Raw genomic sequence first — 18684 nt, forward strand, 5'->3', positions numbered from 1 at the left:
ATTCTGTCTCCCTCTTTCTCTGCCCTTCCCACGCTTGTGTGCTGTCTCTCTCAAAAATAAATAAATAAGCATTTAAAAATAAATGAATGGGGGCACCTGGGTGGCGCAGTCGGTTAAGCGTCCGACTTCAGCCAGGTCACGATCTCGCGGTCCGGGAGTTCAAGCCCCGCGTCAGGCTCTGGGCTGATGGCTCAGAGCCTGGAGCCTGTTTCCGATTCTGTGTCTCCCTCTCTCTCTGCCCCTCCCCTGTTCATGCTCTGTCTCTCTCTGTCCCAAAAATAAATAAATGTTGAAAAAAAAAATTAAAAAAAAAATGAATGAAAGAAAGAAAGAAAGAAAGAAAGAAAGAAAGAAAGAAAGAAATGTACCCTAAAATCTTAGGGAACTACTACCCTAAGGGAAACTAATTAGACCACTGTGGAGGCTGTATCTAGTTCAACGACCTTTGCCAAAGTCCAACAAAATCAGCCAGAGATGCTTTTCACTCTACTCCTGCCTTGGGGTCACCCCTTGACCATTCAGATTTAGCTGGTTTGGAATGGGGCCTCTCTTTGTGTAGGCTGAGGAAGAGTACAGAGGGGAAATGCTTTGCTTATGTGACAAGTTTATCTAGAGCTGTATACAATGTACCCTAAAATTAAGAGCAAAGCAAAAAAAAAAAAAAAAAAAAAAAAAAAAAGCAAAGTTTTTTCACAACAGAGCTTGACCATTTGGTTGAGTTAAAGTCTGAGCATTGCCTTGCCATACTCTATGTGACTTCTATCCATATATTCTACCGATCAACTCTTATCAGTGCTAGAAGGTATCTCCATCCATTTTTCCTCTCCAGCTCCTTTAGTGGCTATTTTTTTTTTTTACCATACAAAGGAAAACAAAGCCTTTTCAAAATGGAGAGATGCTGACCCTTCTAGAAGACTCCAGGGTTTAACAATGCTGCAATATCAGTACAATGTATCTCATGATCAAAATATTGTTTGGTTTCAAAACAAAACAAAATCTTGTATTTATATACAATTACCTTCCAGCCCAACATTTTTCTCTGGGCCTTTTCATAGTACCTGTAAACTATTCACATTCGAAGTCCTAATGATGGGGATATGGTAAAGAGATAACAATTCATCAATTCATTTACATCTTTCCTAAGGGAGTCCATGCTCCAAAATAATTTTTCTTTGTAATTTTTATTTCTGTATTTCTTATTATAGATTTATCTTGAAGTTTTAAAATTATTTGTGGAAGAGAAAAGAATGAAAGTCTATCTATCTTCCTTTAGCTTTGGCCTAAACTCTACCCCTTGCTCACACTGTAAAATTAAGGGCAGCATCAAGAAAAGCCTTTCCAGTGTGTTATAACAGTTTCCAAATTCCTCCTCCAACCCTAGATTCCTCCTCTCGATGCCACTCAAGGATTATCTTTGTCTGCTTCCATATTTTATATGAGAAGTTTTGGGTATCTGTGGGACATCCAGAAGTTGTTTAATAGAAGGGAGACAGAAATATGAACCTTAGAATAACAGCAAACTTAACACAGCAATTGCCCTAACTTGAAAAGGGATATCCATCTAATATACACTGAAATTTCATAAAAATCTTAAATTTTTAAAAAATGTTTATTCTTGAGAGAGAGAGAGAGAGAGAGAGAGAGAGAGAGAGAGAGAGAGAGCAAGAGCGAGAGCATGAACGGGGGAGAGGCAGAGAGAGAAGGAGACACAGAATCCAAAGAAGACTCCAGGCTCTGAGCTGTCAGCACAGAGCCCGATGTAGGGCTCAAACTCACAAGCCGTGAGATCATGACCTGAGCTGAAGTCGGACACTTAACCAATTGAGTCACCCAGGCGCCCCAGTATTCATAAAAATCTTACTGCATTATAAAATTCCAGATCCTCTTCCAAAGGAGAGAAAAAATTAAGATGAAAATTAGAGAATACATTTTATACTTCTTAACAGAAAAGTAAATACATTTGACAAAGGCAGTTCTCAACTCCTTAAAAACTGTGAACATCCTTAATCATTTTTTTTTAAACTGCAGAATTTCTTGCAAACACATAATACATATAAACAGACTGCTCCCCTGACCTGCTCTCCCCACAGTAAATACAACTATAGCCCAGATCTCTCCTTAGAATTACAGACTGATACATTCAATTCTATGTACTCAGTATGTCCACATGAATGCCCTTCAACCTGGAAAATGGACCTCTTCATTTTTCTCCCCAAATCTATTTCCTCCAGACTTCCCTTTAGTAAGCAGAACCACTATCCACTCAGTGGGTTATTCAAGCATCCTTGCTTCCTCTTTTCCTCGCTGCATTCTTTACAAGGTCTTGCCATCTCTACTTCTAGAACACAACCTGATCTATTTTCTCTATTGCCACTGCTATCATCCTAGTTTAAGCCATCATCATACTTTATAATGATTTCAGTTTCCTAAGTCTCCTTGCTTCCCTTACTGGCTCTACTAATCCAATTTCCACACAGCGGCCAGATGATTTTTTTTTATGTGTATTTATTTTTGAGAGTGAGCATGAGTGGGGGTAGGGGCAAAAAGAGAGCGGAACAGAGGATCTGAAGTGGGCTCTGCACCAAAAGAAGAAAGCCTGACATGGACCTCAAAGTCACAAACCATGAGATCATGACCTGAGCTGATGTAGGCCACTTAACCGACAGAGTCACCCAGGCGCCCCAAAAATTGTTTTTTTATTTTTTAATTTTTTATTCTTATTTATTTAAATATATGTTTTAATGTTTATTTTTGAGAGAGCCAGAGACAGAGCACGAGCAGGGGAGGGGCAGAAAGAGAGAGGGAGACAGAATCTGAAGCAGGCTCCAGGCTCTGAGCTGTCAGCACAGAGCTCGACATGGGGCTCAAAATCACGAGCTGTGAGATCATGACCTGAGCCAAAGTTGGACACTTAACCGACTGAGCCACCCAGGCACCCAAGAAATGTTTTTTTTTAATAAAAATCAGATCATGATACTAGATTTAATATCCAAACTTCCTGCTGTGGCCACAGAGATCTACTTGACCTGGTCCTACCTACCTCTCCAGCTTCATCTCTTTGAATCCTCTCCCTACCTTTCCATTCCCCCACTTTCCTCCACCTCCAAGGATTTCCAAATAGAAAGGTCTTCTGGCAATTAATAGGCCTAGCTTCATCTCTTCTTGCAGGTCTCAGCCTCATGTTGCCTCCACCCAGAGGACTTTCCTGACCACTTAATCCTATTTCTTTTTATTCTTCAGTGTTCAAGGCTGCTTATTTCCATTTTATCATTTACTACAAGCTATAGCTATTTTATATCATGTTAATTATTATCAACTCACTGCTTAGCATAGTGCTTAGTACACAAAAACAAGATTTTCACTGTAAGGAAAAAACTGGGGACCCCTAAGAATAGATTTCAATTATTAATACCATTTGGCTAGTGGCTAATTCTGTGTTTTGTATCCTTGACCTGTGATTTTTAGCATTCTCCTTTCCTAAGCCTATAAATTCCCCTTAAACCACATCTCTCTCCTATCCTCCCATCCCAATCCCCACAAATGAAGACTTCAGTCATGTTCCCAGTCTTCTTAAAGCTGTAAGTCTTCTGTAGGCAAAAGAGACCCTATGGCAATTTGAAACACTAATGTCTTTAGTATGCTTTTATTGTACTCAGAATCTAGTATCATTATTTATATAGCTACTAACAAGTTTTTTTTTTTTTTTAAGGTTTATTTACTTTTGAGACAGAAAGAGAGAGAGAGCACACACGAAGAGGGGAAGAGCAGCGAGCGAGCAAGCGAGAGAGAATCCTAAGCAGGCTCCGTGCTATCATTGCAGAGCCTGACGTAGGGCTCGAACTCACAAACCATGAGATCATGACCTGGGCCAAAATCAAGAGCTGGATGCTTAACCAACTGAGCCACCTAGGCGTCCCAGCTACTAAGATGTTAATTCATCTATAGTTACACTTTTCTATCATGGTATTCTAATTATTTTCTTTAGATTGATAATAAACAGTAATGCAATATTTAGTGGCTTTGTGGGACATTACCTGTTATACTATACACTGTTAAAAGCCTAATTTCTGGAATAAGCATAAGATTTAGTCCTTAGTCACTTATTAATAGTGGGCTTGGGCAATTAACTTGACCTAAGTTCTAGTTTCAATGCCTGTTGAAGGGGTTAAATAAAAATACCTGTATTTTTACAGGGATGCTGTGGGCATTAAATGAGGTAAAACCTATAAAAAACAATTAGTACCATACCTGGTACTGAGTAACTAATCACAATAATAGCTAATATTTATTGGATAATCAATAATCTCTGAATTTTCTAGTACATATTCCATCACTAATAAGCATTGTGACCCCTCACATTTCAATTTATTTCTGTTAGATCAGAGCACTGGACTACATGAAAAAAGTGTCTTCATGTTCAAATATTTTATTTCTTCCTTCCATATTATTTCAATTATATGGTAGAATAATCTAGAGTTTTGCACACTTGTCTGAGAACTCCAACTTTTTTTTTTCAAGTCAACGCAGACAGAAGGAAACTGCCATTTAAATGATGTTATGTTGGGGCACCTGGGTGGCTCAGTCGGTTAAGCGTCTGACTTTGGCTCATGTCACGATCTCATGGTTCATGAGTTTGAGCCCTGTGTCAGGCTCTGTGCTGACAGCTCAGAGCCTGGAGTGTGCTTTGAATTCTGTGTCTCCCTCTTGCTACCCTCTCCAGCTTGCACTCTTTCTCAAAAATAAACAAACATTAAAAAATAAATGAATGAATGAATGATGCTGTTTCCTGGGACAAATGTGCCCATCACCCAGAAGTGAACTACAAAGGTGCCAAGACTCTTGCCCTCTGTGACGGATAGAGCAGCCACTGGTTGCTATGTGTGATGCAAAAGAAACCTAAATAAAGCAGTACTTCTGATAGAGCTGACTCCTGCCGTCTGTGACGTCATAATTCAGCAAGTAAATATAGTGGGGTTGGCAGATAACTCCCATTTTCTCTTAAACACACATTTCTTCAAACATCACAAAACATACATCAGAAAGATACCTTTTGCTGTTCTTAATAGATCCTGACTTGTACCATAACAGTGGTCAATAAATTGTTTTAATTTCTTAAATTCAGCAATCTCACAGATAATTATTCTGCATATTCTCCAATAACTAAAATTATAATTTCCTATCACTGTTTTCTTTCTGCAAGCTTTAATAACAGTAATTCATTTTCAGCCAGTTAGGTTTGATAAAAACTTTCCAAGAGATATGGCAATTTTGAGAGTTCTTCACAATTCAAGAAGGAAATGAAGGAAAAAAAAATACTGTACATCATCTTTTCATTTTGAAAAGCATCTCTAACCTAAAGACACCTACAGATTGAAAGTAAGGGGATGGAGAACCATCTATCATGCTAATGGTAAACAAAAGAAAGCCGGAATAGCCATACTTCTATCAGACAACCTAGACTTTAAAAAAAGACTGTATCAAGAGATGAAGAAGGGCATGTATATCATAATTAAGGGGTCTACCCACCAAGAAGACCTAACAATTGTAAACATTTACGTGCCAAATATGGAAGCACCCAAATATATAAATCAATTAATCACAAACATAAAGAAACTCATCGATGAAAAGCATCTCTACCATCAAATGCTGAATCAATGTGGGGCTTAAACTCACAATCCTGAGATCAAGGGCCACATACTCTACTGATTGAGCCAGTTAGTCACCCCCAAAATACGGTATTTTAAAATGGATAAACCTTCCATCTTTTCCTTTCTCTCTGTCCCTTTATTATTTTTTTTAAAGCCCAGATAAGTAAATGCATATTCTAACCCTCCTCTGTGAAGTCTACTCAGATTGCAGAGCTACTTTTGAAATTAAGGCCTCGTTTACAGGGAAAAAGGCATAGAGAATGAGGCTGATGGAATTCAGGGACAAACTATTTCCTCATTTTTCTTCCTACAAAGCACTTTAAACAGAAGGAAGCTTGCAGATGCAACATCAACTTCAATATGTTCCATAAGGAATGAAGGGAAAACATGGAATGATAGCCAAAATATGAAGCATAACTGTGATGAAATTTTTTTTTAAATTTAACGTTTATTTATTATCGAGAGACAGAGAGACACAGAGCGTGAGCAGGGGAGGGGTAAAGAGAGGGAACACACAGAATCTGAAACAGGCTCCAGGCTCTGAGCTGTCAGCACAGAGCCTGACGCGGGGCTCGAACTCATGAACTGTGAGATCATGACCTGAGCTGAAGTCAGTCGCCCAACCGAGCCACCCAGATGCCCCATAACTGTGATGAAATATTGACAAAAAAATGAAACTGTGTTCTTTCAAACCATTATGCTTTTGTAGAAGTTAATAATAACAGACGCAATACACATCAGCCTTCTACGTCAACTCCGCATTTTGAAGTCTGTAAATTTCCAAACAGCTTTACTGAGAAATAACTCATACATTATAAAAGTCACTACTGTACACAATTAGATACTTTTTATTAATTCAGAGTTGTACGACCATGAACAATTTTGTAACATTTTTTTATCACCTCCAAAGGAAACCTCATACTGATTAAGAATCACTCCCATGCTCTCCTAACTCTCCATTCCGACACCTAAGGATCTACTACCTCCTGTCTCTACAAATTTACCTATTCTGGACATTTCATATAAATGAACCAATATATGGCCTTTTGTGACTGGCTTCTTTCATCTAGCCTAAGTTTTTCAAGTTCACCCATGTTATAGCAAGTATCAGTACTTTATTCCTTTTTACTGCCAAATAATATTCCTTTCTAAAAATGGATAGATCATATTTCATTTTCCATTCATCAGGTAGCAGACATTTGGGCTGTTTCTACTTTGTGGTTAATAAAATAATGCTGCCATGAACATTCACATACAAGTTTTTTTGAGGATGTGTTTTCAATTCTTTTGGATACATATCTAGGAGTGGAACTGTTAGGTTGTATGAAGTTTGTCTTTTACCATAGCAGTTGAATAAATGTTTAACATAAAGAGCAATAGATATTCTAAAATTAAAGCTGTACATACTTTGAAAAAGCACTTTTTCCTCCTGCACTAAGTATGTTTAAGTTAAATAAACCACCTATAATGACAGAAAAAGAAGTTGCAAGTCATAAAAATTCTGGAAGAAAACTGTTTTATTTTTTACTTTTCAGAGTTTACTAACTTTGAAATATTAATATTTATGTTTATTTAAATCAGAACTGCTGAATTTACCTTTTACTTGAGTGTTAAGAAATAATTAAAGAGACATTTCTAAGACTCAAAAGTAAACATATATGTACAAGTTTTTGTGTGGACATAAGTTTTCAATTCCTTAGTATACCAAATGAGACAAAAACATATCCACACAAAAAAACCTGCATAGGACTACATGGATGGAACAAGAGGGTATTATGCCAAGTGAAATCAGTCAGAGAAAGACAAGTATCATATGACTCACTCATATGAGGAATTTAAGATACCAAACAGACGAACATAAGGGAAGGGAAGCAAAAAGAATATAAAAACAGGGAAGAGGACAAAACATAAAAGACTCTGAAATATAGAGAACAAACAGAGGGTTGCTGGAGGGGTTGTGGGAGAGGGGATGTTTAAATGGGTAAGGGGCATTAAGGAATCTACTCCTGAAATCACTGTTGCACCATATGCTAACTAACTTGGATATAAATTAAACAATAAATTAAAAACCAAAAACCAAAAAAAAAAAAAAAAAAAAAACCAAAAAAAAAACCCCCAAAAAACCTGCACAGGGATGTTTATAGCAGCTTTACTGATAACCTAGAAACAAGCAAGATAGCCTTCAGTAGGTAAGTGGATAAGCTACCGTATAACCAGATAATGGAACATTATTTGGCACTTAAAAAAAAAAAAAAAAAAAAAAAAAAGGAGCTACCAAAAGCTAAGAAAAGACATGGAGGAAACTTAAATGCTTATCACTCATGAAAACAGCCAATCTGAAGTGGCTACCTACTGTTTGATTCCTCCTATATGACATTATGGAAAAGGCAAAACTATGGAGATCAGTGGTTGCCATGGACTGGGGTTACGAAGTGCCGATTAGGCAGAGCAAGACAATTTTTAGAGCAAACTATTCTGTATGATAAAATGATGGATACATATGAACTATACACTTGTCAAACCCATAGGATGTACAACACCAAAAGTGAATCCTGATGTTAACTATGGTCTTTGAGAAATAATGAAACCGTTGATTCATCAACATAACAAGTGTTCTACCTGGTACAGGATGCTGATAGTGGAGATAATTATGTGCGTGTTGGGGCAAGAGATATGTGAGAACTCTGTACTTGGTGTTCAATTTTGCTGTGAACATAAAGTACTCTAAAAAAAAAAAAAGTCTGTCAATTAAATAAAAAAGTAAACAGTAGCCACCAGAAAATAAATAATGGGACATAAAAAAATCACTTACTACTGTTTCCTTGGCTGGAGGAGGCTTGATCTGTTGACTGGGAATCAGAACAAATGTCAGAGTACCATGCATATCAGACTGCAACAGAAAGATTAGGTTATTTAAAAATTGTCACTTACAAAAATCATTCTATGACCTTATAATCAATATTCCCTAAACTGGACTATTCTGGATCCCCTAGAACACTTTCTAAAAAGTTGGTAAAGATGAATGCTGTTTCATAAGGAAGCACAAATTGGGCCTTTCATGAACTCCATTATATTAAGCTACTCAGGAATGGGACATTCTGCAATTCTGGTCCACCAGAGAAAGCCACTTAGCTTATAAGTCTTTGGTTTTTGTATTCCATTTGGTGTAAGCTTAGAAAAATTGCACAGTGAAGGATTGAAAGATACCACAGTGCTATAACAATTCTAGGTTATCTACTCTGGCACACATCAATTTTAATAAAGTATAACTTGAAATAGTAATTGTGACCAGGATTAGAAAAATGATGCAAATATACACATATTCTCACTTCCCAGATACACGGTCTCTGTCATTCATTCTATTTTTTAACTGTATGGAGTTTTACTGTCAGGTAACTATTATTTCCCAGTACACCACTGACTGCCTTGTTCAGATACCTCCAACCTGAACAGTAATCACAAATTCTGGTCCAGAGATAGCAGGGAGCAGTGTTCAACATAGAGACAAGAGCCAATAAAACAAGGCCTAAAAACAATGACCACTGACACTGCTCTACCAAAGCAATGAATGAGTTTGAGTGAAAATAAGGACATTTTATAGATTCTTCAACAAACATCAGTAGATAAGACAGATTCTATTGTAACAACTGATATTAAATAAGAATAGAAGTCTGGTTTGTGGATATATACAAAGTGATCAAACTGCCCTCAAAGACAGACTATGAAATGGCTTCCTGATTATACCAGCACTGTCCAAAAGAACTTTCTACAACGTTCTAATATGGAAGCCATTAGCTATATACTACTCTTGAACACCTGAAATGCAGCAAATATGAATGAGGAATGTAATTTTAAATTTTACTTAACTTAAATCTAAATAACTAGCACCAGGAGCTAGTGGTTATTATGTTGGGCAGTGTACATCTATACCATTACTATTACCTAATATCATTAAGGAAACAGCAATCAGTTGAAGAGAATTAAAAAAAAAAAAAAGAACTTAAAAATGATAAGGGTATGGACTTTGTTTTATCACTATTTTCCTACTGGCTAGCACATGGTAGGCACTCAATAAATACATGTTGAAGAAATAGCTATATTGTGATTTCAGAGGCAATATACATAGCAGTAATAAAGCTCAAAAAAAGAAAAAAATCAGTGGTAACCACCCCAAAATGAAACTCTACTAATAAGTATTACAGAAATAATTATATCATGTGAAAATTCAGTTAGAAATTGTCTAAGAATTTTTAATATTTTTAAAATATTTTATTTTGAAGTCTAATTACAAAGAAGCAGCTTTTAAGAATCTAACAGTTCTTTTTATTTTTTAACATTTATTTATTTTTAGGAGACAGAGACAGAGCATGAGAGGGGGAGGAGCAGAGAGAGAGGGAGACACAGAATCTGAAGCAGGCTCCAGGCTCTGAGCTGTCAGCACAGAGCCTGACATGGGGCTCGGGCTCACAAACCGTGAGATCATGATCTAAACCGAAGTCGGACACTGGGTGAGCTGGGTGAGCCACCCAGGTGTCCACCTAACAGTTATTCTCCTGTATTAACTTACCAACAAGTCAAAAACCTCATTGACATCTTTCCCTCGAATTTCAATGCCATTAATCTCCAGAACTTCATCTCCTTCATGTAATAAACCACTTTTCTCTGCAGCACCTCCTTTTACTATCCGACTAATGATGACAGAATCCATCTCATTACGAACTGTAGCACCCTAAAAAAGGCAGTATGTAATTTTGAAATAGAAATGCACTTTTTTGTTAAACATTTCTTCATTAATTTTTTTCTATTGTTAAACATTTCTTCATTAAATTTTTTTTCTATTCAACAATACTAGCTTTCAGTTATCTTGAAAAAAAAAAAACCTAACTTACACAACTAGAGTAACCATGGTAATTAGCTTTGAAAGTTCATCATTTTCCTTACATTTTGTTTCAGACACACTATGTATTCATTAGAATCAAGCAGACTTCTAAAGTATACAACAGAAATATGCACTTAAAAACAACGTGAAGACCTATAATCAAATTTGTTCTCTAGATTCTGGATACTATTCATGGTTATACTATATTTAGACGTACTTTGTGAACATGACTTGTAACTATAAAAGTCCTTTTTTAAAATTCAAAATATGATTAAGGGATGAATAATAATCTGCTTGATTATTCAAACATTATATATTATAGCTGCAACCAATTCACATTTAAATGTATGAAACATTAGCATTCATTACATAAATTGAAAGCACAACTGAAATACATATGCTCAAAAAATGGAAATATGAAATATGGATTAAAAGCTTAAAAGCAGAGTTCGTAACATTTTTCTCCTAAACTTTAAAAAAAAATGTTTTTTTAATGTTTAGTTTTGGAAGAGATAGACAGAGGACAAGCAAGGGAGGCGCAGAGAGAGAGAGAGAGACACAGAATTTGAAGCAGGCTCCAGGCTCTGAGCTGTTAGCACAGAGCCCTACTCAGGGCTCAAACCCAGGAACTGTGAGATCATGACCTGAGCTGAAGTCAGATGCTTAAATGACTGAGCCGCCCAGGTGCCCCTCTCCTAAACACTTAAAATTTTCTTGTAACTTTCCCAATTTCTTTTTCTGTGGGGGAAAAAATCTAATTACATAACTGCCCGTAAGATACAGTCCCTAACTTATGTACCATACTATTCAAGATGTAATTTGAGACATTGTTTCTCTGAAAACAAAAGAAAGAAAATTGAGACAATGATAGCAGATTTAGAAAAGAGATCGAAAAAAAAGTTTTACATATGACATTAAAAAACAAAAAAATTAAAACATTAATATTAACATTAAAGAATACATACTTCTAAGTATATGTGGAAAATATAAGTAACTGTATTTCAAGAGATTTAATGGAATGAAAATATCAGAATTTCTAATTATTGTTTTTTTAAAAAGCTGGGAGAATAAATGAAGCAGATAATTTGTCACTTCTTCGTTCCTCAACAATTATTTTACAAGCTATTATTTTCATCAAATCATAGGTAAGAAAACATGAACAAATTTTTCTCAACTGAATAAGGAACATGAGCAAGAGCAAGAACATAAAAGAACTCCAGCAAATCAATCTCAAAAAAGAAAAACTACCAGAAATGTAAAGGGGTCTTCAATTATCTGCCATATAGAAGATCTCTGTGTAGAAAGGATCTCAGATCAGAGATGTGGAACACTTACCAGTGGAATATCTCGAGCCTTTTCGATACGAACTATTTTTACAGTTTCTCTTCCATATTGGCCAATGCTTTCATAAATTCTCTCATCTGAAATGGGCTCTAGCTGCATTTCCTGCTCAGCAACCTTATCATGGGCCAATAAAAGTGCCTGTTTCAAACAAATCCACAGCATTTACAGTAGCAGCATGATTTCTGTAGAGAGATTTTTAACCTAATCATGTAGATTAATATTCTCATTTAAACCTTTAAAAGAGGCGCTATAATTATTTATTCAGATCTGTTTCCAAAGTTTCTAACTGAAGTACATATGCAACCCTGTGTCTTTTATAGCTAAAAATAAAGATGTGTTAAGTATAACAGGGTAACTCTTGGATGAGTTATCAAATGCTTATTAAAATGCTTATTAAACTTCAGGGGCACCCAGGTGGCTCAGTTGGTTAAGCATCCGACTTCAGCTCAGGTCGTGATCTTGCAGTGTGTGAGTTCAAGTCCCACGGCAGGCTCTGTGCTGACAGCTCGGAGCCTGTAGCCTGCTTCAGATTCTGTGTCTTCCTCTCTCTCTCTCCCCCCCTCCCCCCATTAATGCTGTCTCTCCCTCTCTCAAGAATAAACATTAAAAAATAAAATTTAAAAAATGCTTATTAAAGTTCATAAAAACAAAATCAATTAAAAAATTTTTTTTCAACGTTTTTTATTTATTTTTGGGACAGAGAGAGACAGAGCATGAATGGGGGAGGGGCAGAGAGAGAGAGGGAGACACAGAATTGGAAACAGGCTCCAGGCTCCGAGCCATCAGCCCAGAGCCCGACGCGGGGCTCGAACTCACGGACCGCGAGATCGTGACCTGGCTGAAGTCGGACGCTCAACCGGCTGCGCCACCCAGGCGCCCCGAAAACAAAATCAATTTAATGGACCAACACCATAGAAAATTAAAATTTATGGAAAAATATAGCCAAAAAAAGGGGAAGAATTTTTTTAAATCTTTATTTTTTAGAGAGAACATGAGCAGGGGAGGGGCAAAGAGGGAGGAAGAAAGAGAGAATCCCAAGGAGGCTTCCCACTGTCAGTGCAGAGCCTGACGTGGGGCTCAAAATCAGAAACCATGAGATCATGACCTGAGATAAAATCAGGAGCCGGATGCTTAACTGAATGAGCCACCCCCACCCAGGTACTCCCAAAAGGGAAGAATTTTTGTGAAAAATATAAAGTTGTTTCAAAACTAATGTGGTTAATTTTAAATACAAAAATAGATAATCCAAAAAATAAGTAACTATATAAATAAATAAATATCTATATCTATATATATCTAAATATATATATTTCAACATAGTAATTTATTTTGCAGTGGGAGGTGTAAATAAAACAGGCTGGACAGATAATGTTTGAGGTTCTTTCTAGCCCTAAGAGATTTTGATTCAAAGAGATTTTGAATGCTAGAAAAATCACATATATATATATACATACATATGGTTCTGTTCATTTTCTACCTGAATATGTGGAGCATTCAGCAAAGCAGTTAATTCTTGTCCTTCCTTCTGGTGGATTGGCTTCAAAACAGTTTGTACCTAAGAAACAAAAGATTATTTTTCCTAGGTTACAGGAAACATCACCAGCATCTATACAAGTCTTAAAAAAAAAAAAAAAAGATACAATTTAAATTAGTAAAATCTACTTATAAGAAAGGAAAGCACTACAAAGAATTATAAGAGAAAAAAGTCATGTGTTTTTTCTCAGAGTTTTCCATCTTGCTATCATTGTTAACAGTGTTTTTTATTTAAAAAAATACACTAAAGATTTTGGTATTTATGACTATGAATGAACTGTTTTTTTTTTTTTTTTTAATCTTTATTTTAGAGAGAGAGTACAAGCAGGAGAGAGGGGCAGAGGGAGAGAATTTTAAGCAGGCTCCATTCTCAGTGTGGAGCCTGACGTGGGGCTTGATCCTATGACCTTAGGATCATGACCTGAGCCGAAATCAAGAGTCAGACAGCCACTCAACCCACTGAGTCACCCAGGTGTCCCAAACTGTTTGCTTCTTGGAAGTTTCTATCAATGTACTATAAAATAGACTAAAAATGATTACATAAGGGAAGAAAAACTATCTTAACAGTTACTTGCTATTTTGTACTTTTAAAATATGTTCATATATTTTAAACCAGAGATGACACTTTAAAGAGTTACAGACTAACGAGATATGCTTACATGACAATAATGGAACAACTACAATACCACAGGCACAGGTAATTAAAAAAGTCTCGAGGTGGAGCAATTCTTGCATTCATAGGAGAAACACTTAATTATGATGAGTTTCTTTTAGCCTTTGTTTCCTTACCTATAAAATGGCACCTACCATTCAAAGTTTGAGATAATCCATATAAACTGCTTAGCACAGTACCTAGGCACACAGTAAAACCTTGGTCTGTGAGCACAATTCACTCAGGAAACTCGCTTGTAAACGAAAGCACTCATGTATCAAAGCAAATTTCAAGAACCATCGGCTCAGTTGTGATCATGTAATGTTTGGCATCACATTATTACTCATATTGTAAGAGACTGCCGTTTATCATGTTAAAATGTATTAGAAATGATTGCTTGGCTTGCAAGACACTCACAGAACAAGTTACAATCCAAGGTTTTAATAATAAATTACTATTTTAATACATTTCTAGATGTGAGTTATTCATATTTTAAGATTTCTATATTAATGTTCCTAAATTTCTATGTTAATGTTCCTACACTTAAGTGTTAAAACAGTTTAACACAAGAATTATGTTTCTTAATGTTTTGATAGAGCTTGTACATAAAATCACCCGAGCATGGTGATTTTTTAAAGGTGGATTTCTGATTTGTTAATTTTAACTATATTTTATTGATAGTTACTTGTCTACTTTTTTGGGTTATCCGTCCTTAAATCAATCACTTTGGCAATTTATATTTCCTTAAAAGAACCATCCACTTCATAGCACTTGGACATTTAACACCATAAAACTGTAACTGTATTATAATTTTTTAATCTCCTATGTTTGCATTCATGCTTTTTTCTTTCCTGATGTTACTGGTATTTTTTTCTTTCATGTAACTTGGCAAAGGATTCTCTATTTTCTTGTACTAAAACCCAGTCTCTCATTTTAAATCTACTGTTCCTTCCATTTAAATAATGTAATTCCTGGGATGCCTGTGTGGCTCAGTCACTTAGGCGTCTGACTCTTGACTTCAGCTCGGGTCATGATCTCATCTCATGGTTCATGGGATCGAGCCCTGTGTTGGGCTCTGCACTGACAGTGCACAGCCTGCTTAAGATTCTCTTTCTCCTCCTCTCTCTGCCCCCTCCCCCGCTCGTGCTCTCTCAAAAATAAATAAACTTAAAAAAAAATTTTTACAATTCAGACCAACAATCTGATTTTTTAAGTGGTAAAAAAAACTCTGACAAGCTATTTTACAAAAGATAGGGAAACAGCCTATAAAAAAAATGCCCACTATATGTTAATACAAACTAAAATGAGATACCATTACACATCTGCTAGAATGATAAACAGGAAACAACTCAAATATCAACAGGTGAGTGGTTAAACAAACTGCGGGATATTCATACAATGGAATACTACTACTCAGCAAGACATTACAAATACTGATAAATGCAACACATGGATAAATATGAAAAAGAAGTCAGACACAAAAGACTACATATGATCTTATTCCATTTATATGAAATGTTCAGAAAAGGCAAATTAGTAAATAAAAACAAAACTGATCAGTGAAGGCCTAGGGCCCGGGAAGTGGGAAGGAGGTGTTACTCTCTGTAAAGGGCCATGAGGGAGCTTAGCAAAAGTCACGGATGCTTCTGTAACGACCACAGTGATAGATTACACAGGTGTATATCATGTGTCAAAGCATACTGAACTATACAATAAATGTACCCATTTTAAGCATATGTAAATTATAGCTCAATAAAGTTGGTTACCAAAAAAATATGTCCATAAACCCCAAAACTATGGGAAAATCTGGGTGTATCTCCTTTATGCTTAGTTTTACCAAAATAAGATCATACTATTTATATAATTTTATAACAGCATTTAATAACTACTTTTACTTGATATTAATTATAAAAACATTTTTCTATGTCATTAAATATCTTTTTCAATTCTAAAACAGAAATATAAACATTTTAATTTTTGTTGGCTGTCACTTACAAGATCATGTCCAAGCTCCTTAGTGTTATTCTTAGCATCATCTGATTTCTGCCTCTTCTCCAGCCCTATCACCTGGCACTCCTCATGCTATAACCTTTTTTGGTCCAGCCCCAAACTGCTGCTTCCTCCCTGCATGCATCAGGCTGTCTCCCTATGATGACCGTGAATGGTCCCTATGATGCCAGCTGTTCCAGCTACCTGAATTTGCTTAAATAACATATACTCATAAGTCTGAACAAACTTGATTTAAAATTGTTGATGGGACCAGACTGAGCTCATTATAGATGGAACTCATCTTTTTCAGCTTTGTTTGGCTATTCACAGAATGGCTGGCAAACTGCATTCAATGTTTGACAAATTCAATAAAAGAGGACAGGAAGTCTTCCTTGATGTCTCCTTTACCTTTAGTCTCCATACAGAAACAATAGGTCCTATTAGTTTTCTATTTAAATATTTCTTCACATCATGTTCAACTGCTACTCAAAATCTTACAGCTGGACAATTACAATAGCCTCCATACTTTATGCCTCCATTCTTGACCTCACACAATTTCTAAGTTTTTTGCTTTAAACTTTTCTTTACAGTGGCTTTTTCATATTAAATTTGGGAAACATAAATATCAAAATAAGAAAATTACCTATCACCTACCACTTAAAGATAGCCTTCTTAATAATTTATTTTTTCCAATATCTCTCACATGCATGTTTGAAAAGGATGTTTGCATGTGTACAAATTATATCCATATTTTAATAGGTATCATGTTGAATATCAAATAAACCAATGTTTTTGCTTCTGAAAGTAATTCAACCTATTGAAATTAGAAACAAATTCATAGTTTCCCTGTTCTCCCACTTTATATTTCACTATTATATATACTATTATGTTTTTACTTTTTCGTTGTAGTAGCTAGTCCCTGCAGAAAAATGTTAGTACTAGAGGTGAGAGTCTGTAGATTGTCCTGTTCCAAGCTTAAAAAGCAATGTGGTGGGTATTTCACCATTAGGCAAGATGCTCCCCATTGATTTGATATTATTTATCAACTTAACAAAATGTACCTGGCTTTCTAAGAATTTTCACCACCAAGGGAAAGGTACTGAATTTATTTTCAGGTATCTTTTCTGCATCATCAAGTTGATCCTATGGTTTTTTCCTTTCATCTTTTTGTGTAAGTTAATTATTTAAAAATATTTACCAACAAGGATCCATTATAAGTTAAATTTAAACTTATTAATATGGCTTATCTGGCCTTCAGGATCTGGACTCCAATTATTTAAGACTATATCCTACCCTTTACTCATTGTTGAACAAATATGCCAGAAACTTTCTCAATCACTATGATCTTTGTACCCTTTGCCAATGGAATGGCTTTTCCTCTTTCTTGGACTTCCTGGTAAATTCCCAATCATCCTTCAAGATTCAGCAACTTAAATTTTCTTCAAAATTTTTGCTTCCTCCCATCACTGCCCCTTGAATCAGGTACATCTATCACATGCTCTTGGTACCTTACTCATACTGCCATCACAGTACTTCTCATTAGATTGTAATTGATTCACTGTTCTTCCTCAGTGATAGCTTAACTCAACTTTCACTGGTCAATGGACATCTGGGTTGATTCCAGTTATTATCTGAATGCTAAAACAGCATTTGTACCTTAGCCTTTGTGTGGATACGTTTTCAGTTTTCTCAGGTATGTAACCAGAAGTGGAGTTGCTGGTTCATAATACATAGGTACGTTAAGCTTTAGTAGATATTGCCAAAAATTTTCCAAAGTGGTAGTACCAATTTATACTCTATGAGAGTTTCGGCTGCTTCATAAGCTCACAAACATTTGATATTGCCAGTTTTTTTGTTTTTTGTTTTTTTAAGTCATTCTGGTGTCTCTGTAGTGGTATCTCATTTTGTTTTAATTTGTATTTCTCTGATAGGAATGATCTGAACACCTTTTCATACTTATTGACCATTTGGATTTTTTCTTTCTGTGTCTGTTCAAGTCCTTTGCCCACTTAAAAAAAAAAAAAGAACAGTCTTTTTATTAATTTGTGAGAGTTCTTTTGGATTCAAGTTTTTGTTTATACTGTATACACATGTATATATCTCAATATCTCAAAATCAAATAATAAAATAAAATACTATTTCCTAGTCTGTTGTCTTACATTTTTACTGGACTAAGCAAAAAGTTCATTAAATGAAACCCAAGTTTTCAACCTTTTCTTGATAAAAGCACTTTAATGACAAAAATACTTGTTGTGGGGTTATTAATACATTTCCTATATTTTCAAAGATTTAATCTTGATTCAATATATAAATTTTATTATCTGTTATAAAATATTTAGTGTTTAACTGACACACAAAAAACTATAAAAATACTATTTTAAAGAGCTATAAAAACAGAGAACACTTCCTAATGTTTTAAGACATTCTTTCACTATATTCCTTGAATTTTTTTACTTAAATTTTCATGTAAAAGTGATACAACTAAAGCATGAAGTAACCTCTTCTTTTAAATACTGCATATTAAAATAGGTGGAATTACGAATGCTAAAAAGCAGAACATTAGGTATTGGACGTATGAACAGCCTAGTTATTAGTCTTATGCCATTCACAAAACCTCACCTGACCTCACTATCAATATC

The 18684-nt window shown here is 35.5% G+C and overlaps 1 protein-coding gene across 3 annotated transcripts in view; it reads right to left on the reverse strand.

Moving 5' to 3' along the window:
- Positions 1–18684, reverse strand: part of PALS1 (protein associated with LIN7 1, MAGUK p55 family member) — a 95992-nt gene that overhangs the window by 23104 nt on the left and 54204 nt on the right. For all 3 annotated transcript variants that reach the window (XM_086709494.1, XM_086709493.1, XM_086709495.1), the window contains exons 4-7: positions 13349–13426; positions 11863–12009; positions 10216–10377; positions 8461–8538 (exon numbers count right to left, since the gene is read on the reverse strand). In XM_086709494.1, coding sequence (XP_086565620.1) covers positions 8461–8538; positions 10216–10377; positions 11863–12009; positions 13349–13426 — 465 coding nt within the window. The remainder of the gene's footprint in view (positions 1–8460; positions 8539–10215; positions 10378–11862; positions 12010–13348; positions 13427–18684) is intronic.

Source organism: Puma concolor, chromosome B3 (genome assembly GCF_028749965.1).
Source record: "Puma concolor isolate L17-30 chromosome B3, mPumCon1.1.hap2, whole genome shotgun sequence".
Classification (NCBI taxonomy): domain Eukaryota; kingdom Metazoa; phylum Chordata; class Mammalia; order Carnivora; family Felidae; genus Puma; species Puma concolor.